At 38.3% G+C, this 21,126-nt stretch overlaps 1 protein-coding gene and 1 non-coding gene across 4 annotated transcripts in view; one reads left to right on the top strand and one right to left on the bottom strand.

Annotated features, from left to right (window-relative positions):
• Positions 1-21,126, top strand: part of CMC1 (C-X9-C motif containing 1) — an 87,236-nt gene that overhangs the window by 41,410 nt on the left and 24,700 nt on the right. For 2 of the 3 annotated variants that reach the window (XM_049766081.1, XM_049766079.1), the window contains 2 exons: positions 13,692-13,782; positions 16,217-16,460. In XM_049766081.1, coding sequence (XP_049622038.1) covers positions 13,692-13,782; positions 16,217-16,337 — 212 coding nt within the window. In that variant the 3' untranslated portion in view covers positions 16,338-16,460. Of the gene's footprint in view, positions 1-13,691; positions 13,783-16,216; positions 16,461-21,126 lie in introns of those variants that run through there. The other variant, XM_049766080.1, reaches the window with a different exon arrangement.
• Positions 9,993-10,125, bottom strand: LOC125998461 (small nucleolar RNA SNORA51). The gene has a single exon (XR_007492029.1). It is a non-coding gene; the product is annotated as a small nucleolar RNA SNORA51 (small nucleolar RNA).

Genomic DNA, 21,126 nt, shown 5'->3' with positions numbered 1-21,126 from the left:
GAATTTTATCATGCTGTATTTTCTAGTGCTTAGTTTTAAAATCAAGAGGTTTAAACCCCTGCTTTTCAAGTATATCTGAGACCTAAGAAAAAATTCAGTTTTACATTTTTATGTTCAAGAATACAAGAATAAAGTGAGCAGTACAGGATTATCTTAATGTTTATTTTCAGAAATAAAAATAGATTCTGTAGCATTCTGTTGGTCTGAGATGTGGCATGGGCTTTTCATTTATTTTAAGAGTGTGATAACAATATCATAAGTGTTGTGAAAATATAAATGGTGAGATAACACCTCCATAGGACTTGTTCTTAAGTAGTAAAATTGTAAAGTCTTTAAATAAATCACAGCCGATCTGAAAGGATCGATTTGCCTTGTTAACTAGGGATACTACACTTATTAAATGTCTAATTAAATTTGGTTTAACATGTCTTTTTATTTAGAACTTAGAAATTGAACCCTACTTATTAGCAAGGTTGTACATGTTATTGTTGAAGTCTTCATTTTGGCAGTTGGTGTGACGGTGTTAAATTAAAGGAAAGTCAGTAGTGTGCCTTGATGGTGTCATTTTACCTTACAAGGGTGCTTTTCACTTGGTATGATTAAAATGGGAATTGTAGGATTGATGTGGCTGTGTATTTTGTGAAAAGGCATGCTGAAATTTGGATTTGAGAAGAAATGGCATTTAATGCAACTAAACTGTATGTGCAGAAATAGCCTCGAGAGTGCAAGGAATGGGATGTTCTTAATGAGATTTAGTGGGGTTCCTTATCCAGTTGTTGCTGAATAGTAATATCACAAAAGGTTTATTTTGGGAAAGAAAAGTAGAGATTATTTGATCACTGTGCAAATCAAATCAAGACTATTAGGACTTCACTCTGCTTTCTATCACAGCCATAGCTTTAAGTTTAAATTATGTTTTGTAAAGTTGACACCTGTGCAGAGTACAAACTTGTTTCTTCAGTTCTTATCTCTCATATACTTCATTTTCCTCCTAACCACAGTAACCATTGCATATTGTTCTACGTGTTCTACTTTGCAAACATCCATCCATCTTGTCTCTCTGTACACATGATTATGCATTATTTAGGTAGAGATGGTAACTTGCCTCTCTGTGCTTCCAATTATTTTCACTTTTACGCCTTGGAGACTGATTATTCTCTACGTGTACACCATTTTCTTTGATTGCATAGTATTTCATGGTACTGTAGTTTTACTTTGATGGTTGGTGTGACTGTGTTAGATTGAGAGAAAGATGATAAGTGGTTTGTAATTTTTTTTTAAATAGCCATGGTGTCAATGGCTATTTTACTTGTGAAAAAAGTTTTTAGTGCAGAAAAATAGAATGAGCTATCACTATTTATTCTCTTAATGATACTGTACAAATATGAACCTCATTCATCTATATAGTATATTTTTTTGTTATGAAAGACATAGAAAATAGCTTTTTATTTATAGGAGTTGAATAATTTGCTGTTTTTACAGGTGATTATTTTATACAAGGGAACTATTATTATATTTCATAAAAGTATATATGTATATTATCTTGTTCAGATTGCTTTAACTGCTGACACTTAAATACCTTTTCAAAATTAAGATATTACAAATTAGGAAAAAGGGAAGGAGAAGACCATCTGAAATGATGCAAACAGCCAACCCAGGTTTGATCCTCAGTACTGCATATGGTTCCTGAGCATCTCCAGTATTGTTTTCATGATTCTCTGAGCACAGAGCCAGAAATAACCCTGAATACAACCAGATATGCCTAAAGCCTTCCTCTGCCATTGTAACTAAGAAAATAATTCTTTAGTTTGAAGAATGTAGGTAATTGCTTATGCCATGGAGGGATTAACAGATATCATGCTTGTAAATATAGGGTGAGTTTAATCAACTCAAGCATCATAGAAAATCAATTTTAAATGGACATTCATTAGATTTATTTATAAGTCTATGTACTATCAAGTGAATAGGTTTTATTGGATAACTATTTATATAGATTTTATTTCCTTAAAATTTTTTGAATTAGTGTTGGAGTAACCGGTTTTCTACCTATTCAGGATGACTCTTCTTTGCATGTGCTTGTCCTTCCTGCCTGTTGTCCTTTTTTCCACACTTGTGGATGGTTCTCCTCTTCCAATCAAGAACTTCTTCCAGTTTGGGTCCACAGCTTTCCTTGTGCCTGCCAGTGTCCTTTTGCTTGTTGCCAAATAGCTTGTAGTAGAAGTACCTGAATCTCTTTTATGTCCCTAACCTATGTGGATTATTTTCGGTGTTGGTGTCGCTTCCAGATTCGTGATTCCCAATCCTCCCCTGGGATTGGGGTATGAGACTGCCTCTACAGATTAGAAACAATAATTTAATAGGCTTCAAAAGGATTGTTGCTTGGCAAAACATGTTCTATGGATATGAGAGACTGAGCTCTTTATTCGAATGTTTCTTTACATTCATCTACTTTTTGTTTTTGTTTATCTAATACGAATTTTTTTCTGAAATTTTTCTAATATCAGCAGTTATTAGTTTACAGTTGCTGTTTTAATAAAATATACAAATGTAGCAGCTTTTTAAAGCATACCAGGTATTATCATGAGAATCATGAACCATCTTGTGATTCAAAATTACAATCTAGGTTTTACTGGGTTAAAATTAAGATGTTACAGGGGCCGGAGAGATAACATGGAGGTTAGGCATTTGCCTTTTATGCAGAAGGATGGTGGTTTGAATTCCCGCATCCCATATGGTCCCCTATGCCTGCCAGGGGTGATTTCTGAGCAAAGAGCCAGGAGTAACCCCTGAGCGCTGCAGGGTGTGACCCAAAACCAACCAACCAAACAAACAAACAAAAATTAAGATGTTACAGAACTGTATTTCAGTTTTGGAGGCTTCGGGAAAGTGTGCTTTGCCTTTTTCAGTTTCTAGAGGGCCTATTTTAGCTCAAGCTGCTATAACAAAATGGCTAACAATTAGCTTCATTTTTTTCCCCATGTCTCTGGAGGTTAGAAGTCCTAGGTCATTGTGCTAGCATGGTTTGTGTTTGGTGTGTCTTCAGGATTCCGACTGCTGACTTCTTAAATTCTTTGGGAAGGGGGGTGATTTTGGGTCACGCCCTGTGGTGCTCAGGGTTTACTCATGACTCTGTGCTCAGAAATCGCTCCTGGTAGGCTTGGAGACCATATGGGATTTAACCTAGGTCTGTCCCTGGTTGGCAGCTTGCAAGGCAAATGCCCTACTGCTGTGCTATCTCTCTGGCCCCCAACTACTTATGTTCTTATGATTGAGAGCAGAGAGTAAACAAATTATCAGTGACTTTTCTAAGGATTTTTAGGATAACTTTGGGCCCAGCAAATAATCTAGGAATGATCTCCTTGTTTTAGAGGTTTTAATGACTGATGTTAATGTACCTTTGCCATTTGACTTATCATGCACAGGGGCTGGAGATTATTGCCTGAACCTATATGGAGACAGTTATTTTACCGAAGGTAGTCAGAAAACAAAAGCAAAAACAAAAGGAAGATACTGTACATTAATAGTTAACACAGCATAAGGACTGATGCCATCGTGGTTAATCTCTGTGCTACATTATCCTTCTATATCACTCAGTCATTTTGTCATTTCTAGCATGGTTGGGAATAATGACGAAATACCATTATTTGATCCATTAGTGGATCATGATTAAATAAATACTGTGTATATATAGAACGCTTCAAAACACAGAGGACTTAAGATAGTTAAGAATCGCTCTCCTGTCTTTGCATTTTGCAGCATCTACTGAACTGTCACGAAAATTGTGCAGTAGGAACTGTTTCACTGTATTGCTAATAAAACCACATTTATGTTTCTGAAAGTTCCTATTTTGGGTGGGGCCATACCCAGTGGTGCTCAGGGCTTATACCTGGCTCTGTGCATAGGAAACACTCTGGGTGCTAATTAGAGTATCATATGGGGTGCCTGGGATTAAACCCAGGTTGGCTACATGTGTGGCAAGTACCCTGCTCACTGTACTATCTCTCTGTTCTCCAGAATTTCATTCGAAAAGAATAAAAGTCATGTAATAGCCCAACAAATATATAACTTCACAGAAAAAAATACAAAATCAAAACTAAAATTGGTCTAATGAGTCATGCTTGTGTTTACCCAGGGTCAAACAGTAAGTTTCTTGGACTTCTAAGATGCTGCACAGTCCTGTCTTTCCCGTTTTTTCTTTCATCATTCCTTAGATAATGGAAGTTGCTTTGTGACAGCCCTTCAGTGTTGCACACACTCTGTAACTGAACTTAGCTTAATTTAACATTCTTGTCTTTACTCCCTCCCCTATCCCCAGTCTCTAAAGAAAAAGATATTTCATATGCTGTACCTTTCCAGGCCCACTGACTGCTGTCATGCAACGAGGCTGAAATTGAGGGCTTGACAAATTGACTCTATATTTTACCCTCAAAAGTCATTGTATCTCTAGTCCAGTCAAGTTAAACCTTTCCAGTTGCTGTTCTGAATCTTCATTTCTTGCTGAGATAATTGTACTGACTTAGTAACCAGTTTTCTGTTATTTCCTAAATCCCCACCAACTCCAATTTTGGAAGAAAAAAGATCCAAATTTGTCATTCCACTGTTTAAAATCTTTCTGAGGTGCTGGAGTGGGCAGAACACTTGCTCTGTGTGTGACTGAACAGCATCCCATATAGTCTCCTGAGCACCCCCAGGAGTACAAAGCCAGTGAGAACTGCTGGGTGTGGGCCAAAAGAAAAATAAAAATCTTACGAGAGGGGAAGGGGCAGCCAAGGGTTGAAGTGGACTGTGGTGGAGGGTCATTTTACTTGGGTGGTGGGTGTGGTGTGATAACATACTATGAAGAGGTGTGATTCTGTACTCAAAATATATGTAGTGTAAACCAACATTACCACAACACTAAAATAAATAAAAATGCTCTTATGCTTCTTCATTACCTTTAGGACAAAGCCTAAACTTCTTAGTACTACCACTGATTATAATTGATACTTGTCTTCCTCAACTTGTCTTCTAATGTGTGTATGAATGTGTTCAGGCCTTCTGGTGCTGGGGACTACTGCCAGGGCAACTTCAGTGGTGCTCTGGGGTCATGTTTGGGATTGAACCTGAGATGGGCAATTGCCTTTGATCGAAGCCAGCTGGGTACATGCTTTTCATACACCTTCTCAGTACTGTTTCTGAGTCAACTGTTCATTTTTTAATTGTCTCTCTCAAGAACTGTGAATTGTTGTTAGCTTTCAGAGACAGGGATCTTATTTTATTCATAGAAATATCAGAACCTAACATAGTGCTAGGCATATAGCGAACAGTTTTAAATTGTTTGTTGACTGGTTGAATGGTGTTTAATAAGCATATGGATAGATACCAAATGAAGATAAGGGGAAAAACTTATTGTATTAGCTCCATTGAAGCTTGAACTAACTTGTCAGATAGTGCCAAGTACACAGTAAGCACAACAGATATTTATTATTATTAGTCTTACTGCTATAATGAAAACAAGAATGTTCATGATATTTCCCCCCATCTTCTCTTTTCCTTTAATAAATTAAGAAAAAAAATCAATGAGGCATTTAGATTACTTCTTAAACTTTACAGTGATATAATGCACTAATGGATTTTCATCTGCAGTTTTATAGGTTTAACTTTTGAATCAAAAACATTTTTCCTCTTTAAATGTTTTATTTGAACCAGTTATTCATTTATTATTTTAGTTTATTATACAATGTTTCAGAATCAGTCCTATCATCAGTGTCAACCTCTCTCCACCAATGTTCCCAGATTTCCATTCTATGCTACCAACTTTTTCTCCTAGCATGCCAGCAAAACAGGCCCTTTTTTTTTGTTTGTTTTTATTTTGATTAAAGATTGGATCTCGTGTTTTCATTATTGTTGACCCTGGTTTGGATATTTAGTTCTGTACTTGCTTAACACCATCATTGCACCTGGGTCCCCTGTCCCTTGTCCCCCATCCTTTCATATTTGTGTTTCTTCTCCACTCATTTTTTCTTCTTCTCACTATACTCTGAGGCCAGAGTGTTCTTGACAACCCCGTTTAAATCATTGTATTTCTTCATGCTATTATTCTAAATACCACATATAAGTGATATCATTTTGTATTTATCCTTCTTCCGGCTTACTTCATTTAACTAATATTTTCCATTTCCATCAATGTTGCAGCAGAATTGCATTATCGCAGCATTCTTTACTGCCATGTAGTATTCCATTGTACATATGTACTACATTTTCATGCTCCACTTGTCTGTTGGACATCTAGGTTGATTCCAAGTCTTAGCTATTGTACTAAGTGCTGCAATGAATAGCAGTGTGCATACATCCTTTTGGGTCAGTGTTTTTTCTATCTTGGGGATAGATACCCATAATCCTATGGCAGATCATGAATCAAAATCATTTTTTAAGGCATGAGTATAATGAAGAAGCCACTTTCTCAAAATATGTGCCCGATCAAAGATACTAAATTGTTATGTTTTTCTACTGGGACAACTAATTTTATAAATTTCTTTAAAAACTACATATGGAAGGGCTGGAGCAGCGGCACAAGTGGTAGGGTGTCTGCCTTGCATGCACTAATCTAGGACAAGTCCAATATGGTTCCCCAAGCCAGGAGCGATATCTGAGTACATAGCCAGGAGTAACCACTAAGCGTCACCGGGTGTGGCCCCAAAACAAAAAAACAAACATTACATATGAAATCCCTGTTTGTATTTTATTAAAATATTTTCCAGCAAATAACAACCGAAAATGATTTACTTTTCAACTAAACTGAATATGTCCTAATTCCACTCTTCTTATCCTATTGAGAATATTTGGCTTTGTGGTTAAATTAAAATCTGGTTAAATTGGGTTGAATTCTTTTTAAGAGTTAAGACTAGTAGGATCATTGACTCAGAGGTAGTAAAGAGACTCATTTCTTTACCAAATTTTGTTAATGAATATACATTAAATTAGAACTCTGTAGAGTCATTTCAGTACCTTTATGGAATAAGTTTATGCCCTCAGTTTAATAGAATGCTATGTCATGGTGACTGGTTTCACTCAGTGTAGAGAAGACCTTAGAAAGAAGAGAACAATCTTCTGGCTTCATTCACTGCCTTTGCTTTGGTTTATTAGACCTTAGCTGCTTTTGAAACTGGAGAGCTGAGAGCTAGTCACCTCCTGAAGCGTTTTACTTTTACAGCTTCCAGAAGAGATGATTATTGAGCAGCACTTGTATGTCTGCAAGGACCAAGCATTAGATAGCACTGCAGAAGTCTTCACTTAAAAGATAGCTTTTTCCTGAGATAACTTAGTCTTAGATTCCAACTTCTGAATGTGAAACTGCATATACCCTTGAAGGAAATTATATTAAAAAATGGCTCGCTGTCACCCCAAATATTTTTATTTCTATATATTTCAAACCTCTTATGATCCACAAGTCATAAGATAATGGTCAGATAATCTTGACTACATTATGTTAAAATGCATTTCTTTATTTTTTAAAAATCCAGTTCTGGAGGCCGGAGAGATAGCATGGAGGGAGGGCCATTTGCCTTGCATGCAGAAGGATGGCGGTTCGAATCTCGTCATTCCATATGGTCTCCCGAGCCTGACAGGAACGATTTCTTTTTTTTTTTTTTTTTTCTTTTTTGGGCCACACCCAGTAACGCTCAGGGGTTACTCCTGGCTATGTGCTCAGAAGTTGCTCCTGGCTTGGGGGACCATATGGGACACCGGGGGATCGAACCGCGGTCCGTCCAAGGTTAGCGCAGGCAAGGCAGGCACCTTACCTTTAGCGCCACCGCCCGGCCCCCTTTTTTTTTTTTTTTTCTTGATGCTCCCGACAAATAGTGGAGGGGTGCAGTTAGGTAGTTAGGGCAGAGAAGGGGCCACTGGAACAATAAAAAGGAAAAATAAAGGGAGAGGAAAGGGGAGGGGAGAGAAGAGAGGAGAGGAGGAGGAGGAGAGTGTGGGAAGGAGGAGAGGAGAGGGGAGAACAGGAAGGGAGAACAGGGGAAAGAAGAGAGGAGAGGAAAGAGGAAGGAAGGAGGGGAGAGGAGAGGGGGAAAAGAAGGACAGGAGCGATTTCTGAGCATAGAGCCAGGAGTAACCTCTGAGCGCTGCTGGGTGTGACCCAAAAACCAAAAAAAAAAAAAAAAAAAAAAAAAAAGAAAATCCAGTTCTATATAAGAAAACAGTTTTATACTTAAGATCAATGAAGAGTTCCACGGTATGCTATAAATTTAGTGACGTTGAAAATATGCTTTACTGGGGCCCGGAGAGATAGCACAGTGGCATTTGCCTTGCAAGCAGCCGATCCAGAACCAAAGGTGATTGATTCGAATCCCGGTGTCCCATATGGTCCCCCGTGCCTGCCAGGAGCTATTTCTGAGCAGACAGCCAGGAGTAACCCCTGAGCACCGCTGGGTGTGGCCCCCCCCCAAAAAAAATATGCTTTACTAATGTTTATAATAAACCCTGAATGTTTTTTAAATTTAATCATATTGAAACTATATATAATCAAGGAAAATACTACATAAATATTCTGTTAAATTATATCTGAAAATACATGAATAGTGTTGCTTTTGTAGGCAAAACTTTTGTATATTATTGTATGTATAATTTATTAAAGAAAAGTATTGGAAAGTTATAAATAAATGCTATATCTGGTAATTGTGTAAAAATTCATAAGCCTAGTATTTGGAAAAAAGTGATTTTCATAAACATGAAACAGATTTTAAAATTTCATAAATTGTCATTTCTGATTGAATATTTTAGTTCTAACTAAATGGCTTAGTTCCAACTTTACATTTGCAAAGTAAAATGCTATTTAAAACGGATTAAATGGTAAGAATAAAAGATAATTTTCTACATGATTTTAATAATTTATTTAAAACAGTAAGGACTGATTATATTAAATATACTCAAAATTATATCAAATAATATAAATTCATTAATCTTCATGGGGTCATAGAAGGAAGTACTCAGGGCTTACTTCTGGTTCTTGTGTTTAGGGATAACTCCTGGCAAAGCTTGGAGGTACCAGGGACTGAACCACATGCAAGGCAAACATTCTACCTGCTGTACAATAGCTTCAGCCCCTATTTACTATTTCTCTTAATGCTTTAATATTGAGACTCTTCACAAGTTTTTTCATATGAAAATTTGAAATTATATAGACAACATATTTAATTACAATAGAATTTTTGTTTTTTTTTATTTCAATTTAGATTTTATAACTAATTTCTTATCTAATTTTCCTAGATATACTTTTTATGTTCAAATTATTTTTACAAGTTTCTTTTTTTCCCACCAGAGAAATGAACTTTTAATCCCTAAACTCAATCTCATCAAGGTTAATGTTGTCATTAAGCAAATTTTTCAGACTTCAGAATAGCTTAATGACTCAAAACTCACTGGTGGTTGAATTTGTTTGCATTACATTTGGGAATAAAAATGATAGATTTTTAATGATAATTAAAACTACCTGTAGAAAGAAGCAGGCATGTAAATTCTGAAGCATTTAACCTAATTGCTGAAAGAAGTGATTTAAATAACTGATTTTGTTTTAATTTTAGAAATCCTTTGGCAGTATTGGCAACATCATTATTATATGAATGTATGCTAATGTTGTATGAAAGAAAGAGCCTCATTAAAATCTTGTTGCTAAACAAGTGACAAAAACCTTACAAACAGCTTGACGCTTGAGGCCAGTGAGTGACTCCTAAAGAGATTAGGACAAGTGTGAAAATACATAGACTGTGACATTACTGTGATCATGACACATGAATGGTATCCAACATTAATTCTCTGCTCAGACATTTTTACTCATTGTAGGGAAAACAAATATTAAAGAATTACCCAACCATTCTTTCGTGAAATTCTTCAAATAGAAAAGTAACTGACTTGTTAAATTCAGAAAGTGGACTTTTGAAGTAATACCATTGGTTTTAATCTCAGATCTTTTTATTAGGAAAAAAATCATGGTGCTAAAAATTTTTTTGTGTCCCGCCATTCACAATACAGACCAGTCAGAGGGCCTGGGTTGAGGTGTACATGGGGTGCATTTACTGTACCTCCTGTTTCTATACAGGCAGTGTAGAGAACACAGCCTATGGTAAGCATTGGGAGGCCTTGTGCTAAAATTGTTTAGACAATGTCTTAGTGAATTAGTTTAGCAAAGCTACTGAGAATCAGCCCAAGCAATGTTATCTTAAAAAAAACTGTAAACCAAATTTTGTCACTTCTGGTTTAACTTTTAACTTTATAGATTCCCTTTTGATGATTGCCCATGGCATAATTTTTAATTGGTTTCATTATCTTTCTACAGAGGCAGATATTAATGACCAGACCGTAGGTAGAAAATTAACTTTGCAACACTTTTGAGAGTAAAAGTTTGGTCACTTTTCCATAGCTGTCTGCCCAGCCACTCAGATTCTCCACAGATAAGAAGCTGGCTGTAATGTAAGGAGCCCTCAGTCAAAATATATAAAGGATATTTCTTTAGATTTGGCCCAAATGCTCAAATTGTCAGCATGTAGAGGAACAAGAGCATTCATAAGGTAAAATTACGTACAGAATCGGATAGCTTTATAGGGATTGCTGAAATTAGGGAATGAGATGCTGGAAAAGTTAATTCTTTTTTTTTTTTTTGGTGGGGGGTGTTATTGATGAGAATGTCTTAGAACGCACACATCCTGGATCAGAACTGTACAGTGGGAGGAGAAAACTTTCATACAGTATATACAGCAGTTGGCAGGTTCAAAATGTATGTACACTGTTGCCTGGCCAGGGTGGACAAGCTTAGTGGGTAGGGCCAGGTCCCTCATCCTGTAGGGTCTCTACACACAAACTGACTTCCCCAAAGGACTGGACTGGGATGGAATGATGGGCCCAACAGAGGCCAGCAAAGAAACCAAATTTTCCTGTGTCTGTTCTTATGCGGAGGAGGGCAGGGAAGGATCTGGAATTGGGGGGAGAGGGCCAGCCTAGGGGATGATGCCAAACCACTGGGAACAGCACACAACTTTTTGTTTGGGATGGCAAAGGGGCAGATACCACAGCTGGGCCACCCTGTGGGAAATCACTCCACTCTCGCCCACAGGCCCAGTCCGCATGAATACACCAAGCCCAGGTGGGTGTGGTGCCAGTCAAGGGCGGGCAGGTGCACTGACCCCATGGCTGCCTGTTCTGCCAGCTCAGGGGGCACAGCCCTGGGTAAGTGGCAAGGCCAGAGTCCTCAGGGGCTAGGTCAGAGCTGGGGTAATGCAGGGAGGCAGGAACTGGGGTTCACCAAACTGGAACCCATGGGGTCTAGAGAGGCTGTTTCTTTTGGAGAGGGGCCAGCCAGGGCCCAGGTCAGATCTGAGTCAGGCACAATCAGTCCATTTTGTACCTCTAGCTTGGGGTTCTTGTGCTTGGATCACAACCAATTTGTGCTTCCAGCATTTCAGGGACTTGTGCAACTAGGGGGATTTAAGGACCCTGCGCCTGACTAGGTTCTTGGGCGTCCCTGAAAGAGGAGAACCTCCCCAAACCTGGGAAGTGTGCAGGGCTCTGAGAAGCCTTCAAGTTCAGAGTCAAGGACTTCCGTGAGGTAGCTAAGCCAGAGCTGATGGTGGAGAGCAGGTGGGGATCACCAGGGAGTACTGAGGATTCGGGTTGGCTGGGGATGCCTTAGGGCAAGGACGGCCTTGCAGAGGGGAAGTTTTCTCACGGGGTGCTCCATGCGAGCACCAATATGAGGAGAAGCTGATTGTGCTGCAAAATAAGATCAGGGACACGCAACTGGAGCGTGACCGGGTGCTGCAAAACCTCAGCACCATGGAGTGCTACACAGAGAAGGCCAACAAGATCAAGGCCGACTTCGAGAAGCTGCTGCGCGAGATGAACTGGGACCTGCAAAAACTGCAGGCAGCGCAGAGGGAGCACGCAAGGCTGCTCAAGAACCAGACCCGCTTTGAGAGGGAGCTCAAGAAGCTGCAGGCTGAGGTGGCCGAGATGAAGAAGGCCAAGGTGACCTTGATGAAGCAGATGAGGGAGGAGCAGCAGTGGCAGCGGCTGGTGGAGACCAAACGAAACCGAGAGATTACGCAGCTCAAGAAGGAGCAGCGGCGACAGGAGTTTCAGATCCGAGCTCTAGAGTCCCAGAAGCGGCAGCAGGAAATGGTGCTAAGGAGGAAAACGCAGGAGGTAACTGCTCGGAGGCGTCTGGCCAAGCCCATTTCTGGGCTGGTGGCAGGGCGCGTAGGGTCAAAGCCCCCCATGCTGGGCTCGGGGGCTGAGGTGTCAGCCAGCACTACTTCGTCTGAGGCCATGCAAGGGGCTCGCTCCGTCTCCAGCATCGTGAAACAGTGGAACCGTAAGATCAACCACTTCTTGGGGGACCACCCTGCGCCCACTGTCAGTGGAACTCGCCCTGCCAGAAAGAAGTTCCAGAAGAAGGGTGTTGTTAGCCAGAGCTTCAGCAAGGCAGCCCGGCTCAAGTGGCAGTCCCTGGAGCGGCGATCATAGGCATCGTTACGCAGAGAGTGACCATTGTGAACCTGGAGGCCAACATGGAGCGACTCAAGAAAAGGGAAGAGCTGTTCCTCGAGGAGGAGAAGGGGCTGCAGGAGTTGGCGGAGGAGATCGAGGTGTTGGCGGCCAACATCGACTACATCAGCGACAGCATCACCGACTGTCAGGCCACCATTGTGCAGCTGGAGGAGACCGAGGAGGAGCTGCACTCCACAGATACCTCGGTGGTCATCAGCTCGTGTTCTCTGGCTGAAGCCCGCCTTCTGCTGGACAACTTCCTCAAAGCGTCCATTGACAAGGGTTTGCAGGTAGCCCAGAAGGAGGCTCAGATCCGACTGCTGGAGGGTCGCCTGAGGCAGACAGACCTCGCTGGAAAAGTAATTCTTGACCAGTGAATTGACACAGATGAAGCTGCTTGCCTTTCATGTGGCAAACCCTCACAGGGAATGACCTCAAAGGGAGTAGCTCCTAAGCACTGCTCAGTGTGGCCTTAGAACAAAACAATAACCAAAAATGTTTTTGTTTAAACATTAAAGATTTGTTTCCCTGAAGACTCTTTTTGTTTTAAGATATTTATAAAGTATATTTGTTCCTTAGTAACTGGAAACTAAGCTAAATAACACATAGTCAATAAGAGGGCAATCTTGTAACTTTGAATTAAAGAAATTAGATATTCAGAAAATATTTACTACTTTTTATTTTTGAGGATTATATCATAATTTGAACTAGAACATGGAAGTAAGTAGTTGTTATATGCAGCGTGCTGGAGTTGTTAGGACAGCTAATGTCAAGAGGGTTAAGAGAACAGTTTACAGAGGTAGGGAGCACATACACTGTCATGCAGAAGGGATAATGTGCGAAGACTACTCAGGGTGCCCAAACACAGACGATTCGAGTAGCAGGTGGCCCAGCTCTGGGAGGATCAGGACACCCAACTTTTCTACTGGTGGTCCTGGAAGGCAAGACACTAAAGAAGCCACTCTAGTAAGCATTTATTCTGCACACTTATTCTTGCACATGTATTGTGCAGTGCCTGTCCTATAAGTAATTTTGAGTATATTGTAGGTAATATTTAGTGAGTAATTTAGAACTCTTAAACACATTGATGTTGAGGGAGAAAAAAGCAAAACCAAAAGTATATTGATTGTATCATAAAGACTTTCCTTCAAACTTTTTTTCAGATTTTACCAAATGTTGCAAGGACTCTGGATTGCTTATGGTAGTAAAATGCCGGAAAGAAAATTCTGCCTTGAAAGAATGTCTAACGTCTTAGTAAGTAATCACCTCAGTAGTTGTGTGTCTATGTGTATGGGTCTTTAACACAGGAGTATCAGCATTTTTCTGATTAAAAATGAGGTAAAAAAAAAAAAAACCAACTTATCACACCAGCCCCCCTTTCCATTTTTTATTCTTTCTTTTTTAATTTTTGTTTAGTTTAGTTCTGTTTGGCTTTGATTTATGTTTTTTTCTTTTTTTTCCTTCCTCTTTTAAATTTATATTAACAGTTTCTAGACAGGGGCTCCTCCCCAATTTTTTTTTTTTTCTTTTAAACAGAACCATAGAACTTGAATCATCTTGTTCTGCTCCTAGTTTGAGGGAAAAAAAAGTGGATACCAGGACAAGCAGTCATAGGAGCATTGAGCGGAAATAAAAAAATGGTCAGACCTAAATAGCCAATCCAAAGTCAATGACAGTGGAATCAAGAGACCCAAACCACAACAAGCTATACACAAAAGGGACCTTTTACACCAGCAGTCCAGGGTGGCTAAGGGTTGAGGTACGGGATGCATACTGGGAACAGGGTTGGAGGGAGGTCAACACTGGTGGTGGGAATTGCCCCAATTCACTGTCACTATGTACCTTAAACTGTGAAAGATCTGGGCCTCAATAAAAGCTATTAAAATTAATAAAAAATAGAAAAAGAAAGAAAAAAATGAGATCAGGGTCAGAGAGGTAGATAAGACACTTGCCTTACGTGTTACTAACCTGTGTTCAGCTTGCCACCTTATATGGCTTCCTGAGCTTTACCCGGAAAACAGAGCCAAGAGTAAGTACTGAGTACTATTGAGTTGAGGCATGTAACTGACCTATGGTCAATAAAAGATTAGTAAAACTATATAAATTTCTATGTTTTAACAACTCACTTTTCATAAACAGGTTCATCTAGGAATAACAATGAGTTTATATGTATGTCTCATCTAATAAGAGACACTGCATTAGGTAATATCTAAAACCTTTGTCAGTATTGTGATTTTTTTTTAAATGAATGTGATTTAACACTTAGGAAAGGTATAAATCCAATAAAGGAAAAAGAAATTTAAATCCTTAAGTATAACATCTAGATTGTTAAAATTTAAAATGGTTGTTTGTTAATATTTTACATTTTGGGGAGATGGTGGAGGCACAAGGCTTATATCTGGTATGTTCACGAGACCACAGGAACCAGAATAAAGTCCAGGGTCAGGAAAGGATTGAGAAAAACTGTTACTTTAGTAAGTCTTGTTAATTGGTAGTTGTGAGATCTGAATTTGGGCAGACCCACATTTTTTTCTCTGTCCCTCAGCCCATGAAGCAGATACATCAATTTGGTTTGATCAGAGAACTAAATAAAAAGTTGTTAGAGCAGTAATTTGAAATAAATGTACTTTCTGCTTGCAAAGGAGCAGGCTGGGGGTGGGAACGAACCTTGGGACATTGGTGGAGGGGAGGCGGGACAAGGTTGAAACACTGGATGTCTGATGCAGCTCTGTTCTGAACAACTTCGTAAATCACTGTCTTATTAAAAATTAAAAGAAAGTGGTCACGACTAGCTGAATTTTATGTTTTTAAACAAATAAGACACACACAAATTTATAGACTTTGAGCTAGCTCAAAGGACTCAAGTATATTGTTTTGCTTGAGATCTTCTGATCACAGTACTTGGAATAGTCCTTGAGCCACCACTGTGACTCCATAACAAAAATAAGCCAAATATTAGACCCTCTTCAGAATGCTGAAAACTGTATCAATGGGCCTCTGCAATTATAGATGAAGGAATGCATTGCAATTCCATGTGTTTTTCATTAATAGTAATTAAAATAATTGTAAGAGCAGTATTTATGGAGAGGACCTGCACAAAATTTTTCTATAGAGAGGTAAGAGTTTATCCTGTTGGAGCTGGAGAAATGGTACAGTGGGTAGGGCATTTATTTGCCTGGCATGTGGCTATTCGATCCCTGGCATCCCATATGGTCCCAGGCCTGCCAGATGTGATTCCTGACTCATTTTTGTTCTTCCTTGTTCTTTCTTCTTAAATTCTCATTTACTTAGGTCTTTATCCTAAATGTACAATCTTCTCTGAAGGCACTAATTTACTTGCAGATCTTTATGCATCAACTTTTTTTCATCTTTGCTTTTACACATGCCCCTCTGTATATGTATTTCTGTTGATTCTTCAAATCACAGTGTATTCCTCGTTTCCTTCTTCCCTCTGAAATATGGTAATGGACTTTAGTGTTATCCCCCCCGCCCTTTTTTAGTGTTTTTTATTGTAGCACTTTGTATACTGAATTGTAATGGCAGGCTTTATTTGAGCACCTTAAGGATAGGAATGAAGCCTTTTCTTTAATATTTACAATAATTTTTCCACAACTAAAAGCCTGCTTCTAATATGTGTTTGAATATTAAGCTTATAATAAATGGATGATTTTAACTTCCTTTTTTGTAGCTATAAAGATCCAGCCTTTTTTGAAGAATGCAAAATGGAATACCTGAAGGAAAGGGAAGAATTCAGAAAAACTGGAATTCCTACCAAGAAAAGGCTACAGAGGCTTCCAACAAGCATGTAGTCAATTAGTAAAATACTCAGCACTCTAATGCTAATGGGATTGCAATCACCGGAAATAGACTCAAAGAGAAAGGTGTTTGCTTTCTCCTAAATTATGGAAATATTAAATTTTATCTGAAATAAAGTTAATTGTAAAGTTTTATTAAATATGATGGTATAAACTGTAAAATAGGATATGGTTTGCCTACTATGTATTTTTCATAGAATTTATCATAGCTATAGTTCCATGGAAGTGTTACCGATTTTGGGGGCTGTGGGGATTATCGGGGGCATTGGACCAAAGCTAGCTCTTCCTGGCTCCATGCTTAAGAGTGATCCCTATTGGTGCTAAGATGGGAACTTTGGGATTTCAAAGTGATAATTGCTTTAACCTGTTATGTACTACTTAATACTATCTCTCTGGTTTACTGACTTTTAAGGTCATTGTCTTTTACTTTATTTCAGCATATGAACTGTTTATCATTATAGGCCAGGAAGGTAGGAGTAGAAAGTCCTTTTTTTTTTTTTTTTGGTTTTTGGTTTTTGGGCTACACCCAGTGACGCTCAGGGGTTACTCCTGGCTCTGCATTCAGAAGTCGCTCCTGGCTTGGGGGGCCATATGGGACAATGGGGGATCGAACCGCGGTTCATCCTAGGCTAGCGCTGACAAGGCAGACACCTTACCTGTAGCACCACCGTGCCGGCCCAAGAGTAGAAAGTCTTTAAAGGTAATTAGTACTTTTGAATTAAATACCAAAGATAATTAATAATAATTATTGAAGAATGGCAATACTTCAAAATCATTCCTGTTGGAATTACTGTGAGTATTCAGTATTACAAAAGGATTTATGGAACAATGCCTGAAACATGCTAAATATTAAATTGTTTTTGTTTTTGTTTTTTTGAGCTATACTCGGTGTTTAGGGTTTGCTTTTGTCTCTACACTCCTGGTGGTACTCAAGAGATCATATGGAGTGCCAGGGATCAAACCTAGACTGAACATGCAAAGCACCTTACCCACATTGTACTATCACTTCGGCCTGTTAAATGTTTTATGATGGGCTATATTAGTAAAGGCATGTTTGGAATATAGGGTATAAATACGTAGAAAGTTAGTTTACACTATGGTGGTTTATTGTAAATTATACATATAAGTATATATAAATATTATAAATATATATAAATTATTATATAATTATAAAATTTAGTTCTTTGATCTATTTGCCTATTGTAAGTACTTTTAACCACTTTTCAAAGCTGTGCTTGTAAGTTTAAATTAACGTCTGTAACAGTTTCAGATTTATATCCAAGTGTAACAAATAGGCTCTAGAATGGGTTTTTATGTAAGTTACTATTTTTGTCATATGAGCTGTTAGCTTCACTGTTGTATGGCTATATAGACACACATACATGTTTACATGCCATTATGTGAGCTTATATTTACTTTTCATTAAAATGTGATTCATATACATGTATACCTATATTTCACATTCAATTTATAAGTAGGATTTGCTACCTAGTAGGGTGAGATTCCATGAAATCATTTTAAAAATTTATTTAAAGCACTGTGATTGATACTTATTCATAGTGGAGTTTTATAAAGACATAAAATGTTTCAGCGCCAATGGCCAATGCCAACAACTGTGTCAACTTCCTTCCACCAGTGTTCCTAATGTCCATCCCATACTTTCCGAGTCTTCCACATTTGTAAGTGGCAGCTTTTAAGTTTGGTTGTTCAGGTTTCAGTTTCAGTGTTGTTGTCTCTATGGTTTGACTAGTTAGTTCTGTCTGTGCCTGAATCTTTTTGACCCATTCCATTATTTCACACCTTTTCCCACTTCCACTCTTTCCTCCTTCTCACTATAATCAGGGCCTTAAATGTTCTAGGCAACTCCATTTAAAGCAGTATATTCCCTCATGCAGCTACTTTAAATACCGTATGTGGGAAGATTCCTGTATTTTTCATTCATCTGGCTTGCTTCATTAACACAGTATCTTCAGTTCCATCCATATTGCAGCAAATTACATTATTCCTTAGAATTGTGTAGCATTCCAGTACTCACTTCAGCAGCACATATACTAGAATTGGAAGAACTTTGTAACATTCCTTGTTTATGTGAACTAGATCCTCATGATTCACTCATCTGTTGTTATACATCTAGGCTTATTCCAACTCTTAGCTTTTTTTTACTGATTGTTGCAATGTGCATGTATTTTTGAAGAAATGTTTTTCTGTCCTGAGGACTGTTACTGAAAAGTGAAGTTGCTAGGTTAAATGGCAGCTTGATTCTAAGTTTACTGAGAACACTGTACTGTGTTCCATAGGAGTTGAACCAGACAGCATTCCCACTAGCAGTGGATTAGAGTTCCCACTTTTAACCACATCCCTGTCAATACAGATTGTTTTCAGTAAAAATGATTTTTTTTTAAAAAAAGGACTTAAATAAAATCCTGACTTACTAATGAGATATAGCAGTTCAAGATACTGCTCTTTGTTTTGGGGTCACATCCGACTGTGCTTGGGAATTAGGTTATAGTGCTTGGTGCTCAGTGGAACATGACAAACTGCTTCCAGCCCTTTGTGCCATCCTCCAGGATTCCTATTTCACTTTGAGATCTTGAGCAGCCACATTTTCCCAGGCTGCACATAAAAGGAGCAGACAAAGGCAAAGCAAATAGAGCAAATAGAAACCTGGAGACCATATAGCAGCAGGGAAAACAGGTTTATATTCCTGCTAAACCTTTAATATTAATACATAAATATTAGTACAGAAAGTCTTAATTTTTTTTTTTTGACTCAAAGGAAAGTTACTTTGTGTGATCTGTGGATAAAATTTTGATACCAAGGGGCTAATTTCAGTTTTATATTGATATATCACTTACCCCATATTGCTAAATAGAGTAGCGTAGTTACATGGTTGAAAATGTTTTTCTTCCTTATCTCAAAAGCGAAACCTTCAGAACAATCTGGATATCTGCGCCTATCCACACTCAACTCTACTTGACTAGTACTACCTACCTCAGATGATTCTTGCTCATTTGTACCTCTCCTGATACTACTGTGGTAAGTCACAATTCCTGCATTATCTATCCCTTAAAGGTTTATTTTCAAATAATGTTTCCAAATAAAGTCTTCACTTTGTTCCCATGCCTCTATCCTTTAGTTCTTTTGAAGTATGAATTTCTCCAGTTCTTTGGTTTTCTAATGTTTTATAGTTTATGTCCATTCCTTTTGGCAGTACCTCAGTTTCCTTTTAGAGAAGATATAAATTATGTATAGAAATATGGATGAGGGGGCTGGAGAGATAGCACAGCGGTAAGGTGTTTGCGTTGCTTACAGAAGGACGGTGGCTCGAATCCCGGCATCCCATATGGTCCCCCGAGCATGCTGGGGGGCAATTTCTGAGCATAGAGCCAGGAGTAACCCCTGAGTGTTGCCAGGTGTGACCCAAAAACCAAAAAAAAAAAAAAAAAAAAGGATGAGAGAAATTTTCAGGGGAAGATACTTGGAACAAGTTTTGGCTAGCATTAAAAAGGTACTAAGGAGCTGGAGCAGTGGCAGATTTTGCCAAAAGGCATCTGCCTTGCATGCGCTAGCCTTGTATGGACCGTGGATCGATCCCCTGCATCCCATATGGTCCCCCAAGCCAAGAGCGACTTCTGAGCACATAGCCAGGAGTAGCCCCTAAGCATCACTGGGTGTGACCCACCCCCCTCAAAGGTATTATGTAGTTTAATTTTCATATCAGCGTTAGCTACAAATGGTGTTTTTATTCTTTCCTGTATCAGATATGATCTCAAAGTATACTAAACTTTTTTAACTAGGTAAAGAAATTGGGGTTAATCCTTACATAATAGATTACACATAATACATCATTTATTCTGTATTTTAAATGGTCACAAACATAACTACTGACTAGCATTTTTTTAATGGTAATGACCACCCAACTATTTAAGAGGAAAGCCTTTCATTCAAAAGAAGTTGATCTGGTAAGAAAAATGTCAGTTATATGAATCAAATTAACAGCAACAAAAAAAACCCTGGTCCCTGACCTTAAGAAATACAAAGGGCAAGGCAAGGACAATATTTCACATGTACATAAATTTCAAACAAAAATAATTTATTTTAATGAACAATTTCTTGATATTATTCAAAACATTAATTAAGCTATTATTCTATAGGACTCAATTTCTTTCCAAGAAAAATTCCAACCTTGGTTTTAAAAGGCAACCAGTAAGTTATATTAGATTAGATATAATACAACCTATGCAGCCATATGAGAAATAGTCTTTGCTGCTTTGTTATTACACAGGTAGTTGCTTCCTTCAGCTAAAGCCTGGGGTCTTGTATTTGTTTTATGCATATTAGGTTTTGTTCTATTACTTGGTAGAAGACTGTACTCCCTTGAGTAAGCTGTGTTCATTGGTCAGAATAAATTCCAGCATCTGACACCAATTCCATTAATCATAGACAAGCTTGAATAAGTGAGTAAGATAATAGAAAGACAGATATATCTGGTGAACAGTGAACATTATGTATGTATGCTATTCAGTTAATATAGAAGAGATATGAGATACCCTTTTGAGTTCAATATATTTGAAACTGTCTATCAAAAGGGATAAAGGCCTCCTACAAAGAACTCTATCTTAGGCAAAAGATATATGAGTCAATAATACATTAATAATATTCTTAATGTTACCACCCTGAAAGAATGTAGATACATTTCCATGTGACATCATTCTTATTATTTCCTTATTTATAAATAGGCCATTAAAAGTCAGCGAGCTAGGAACAATTCATGATTGTATTA

This window comes from Suncus etruscus, chromosome 20, assembly GCF_024139225.1.
Source record: "Suncus etruscus isolate mSunEtr1 chromosome 20, mSunEtr1.pri.cur, whole genome shotgun sequence".
Lineage (NCBI taxonomy): Eukaryota > Metazoa > Chordata > Mammalia > Eulipotyphla > Soricidae > Suncus > Suncus etruscus.
Note: the sequence above shows the minus strand (reverse complement) of the source record. Positions and strands in the feature narration are given on the sequence as shown.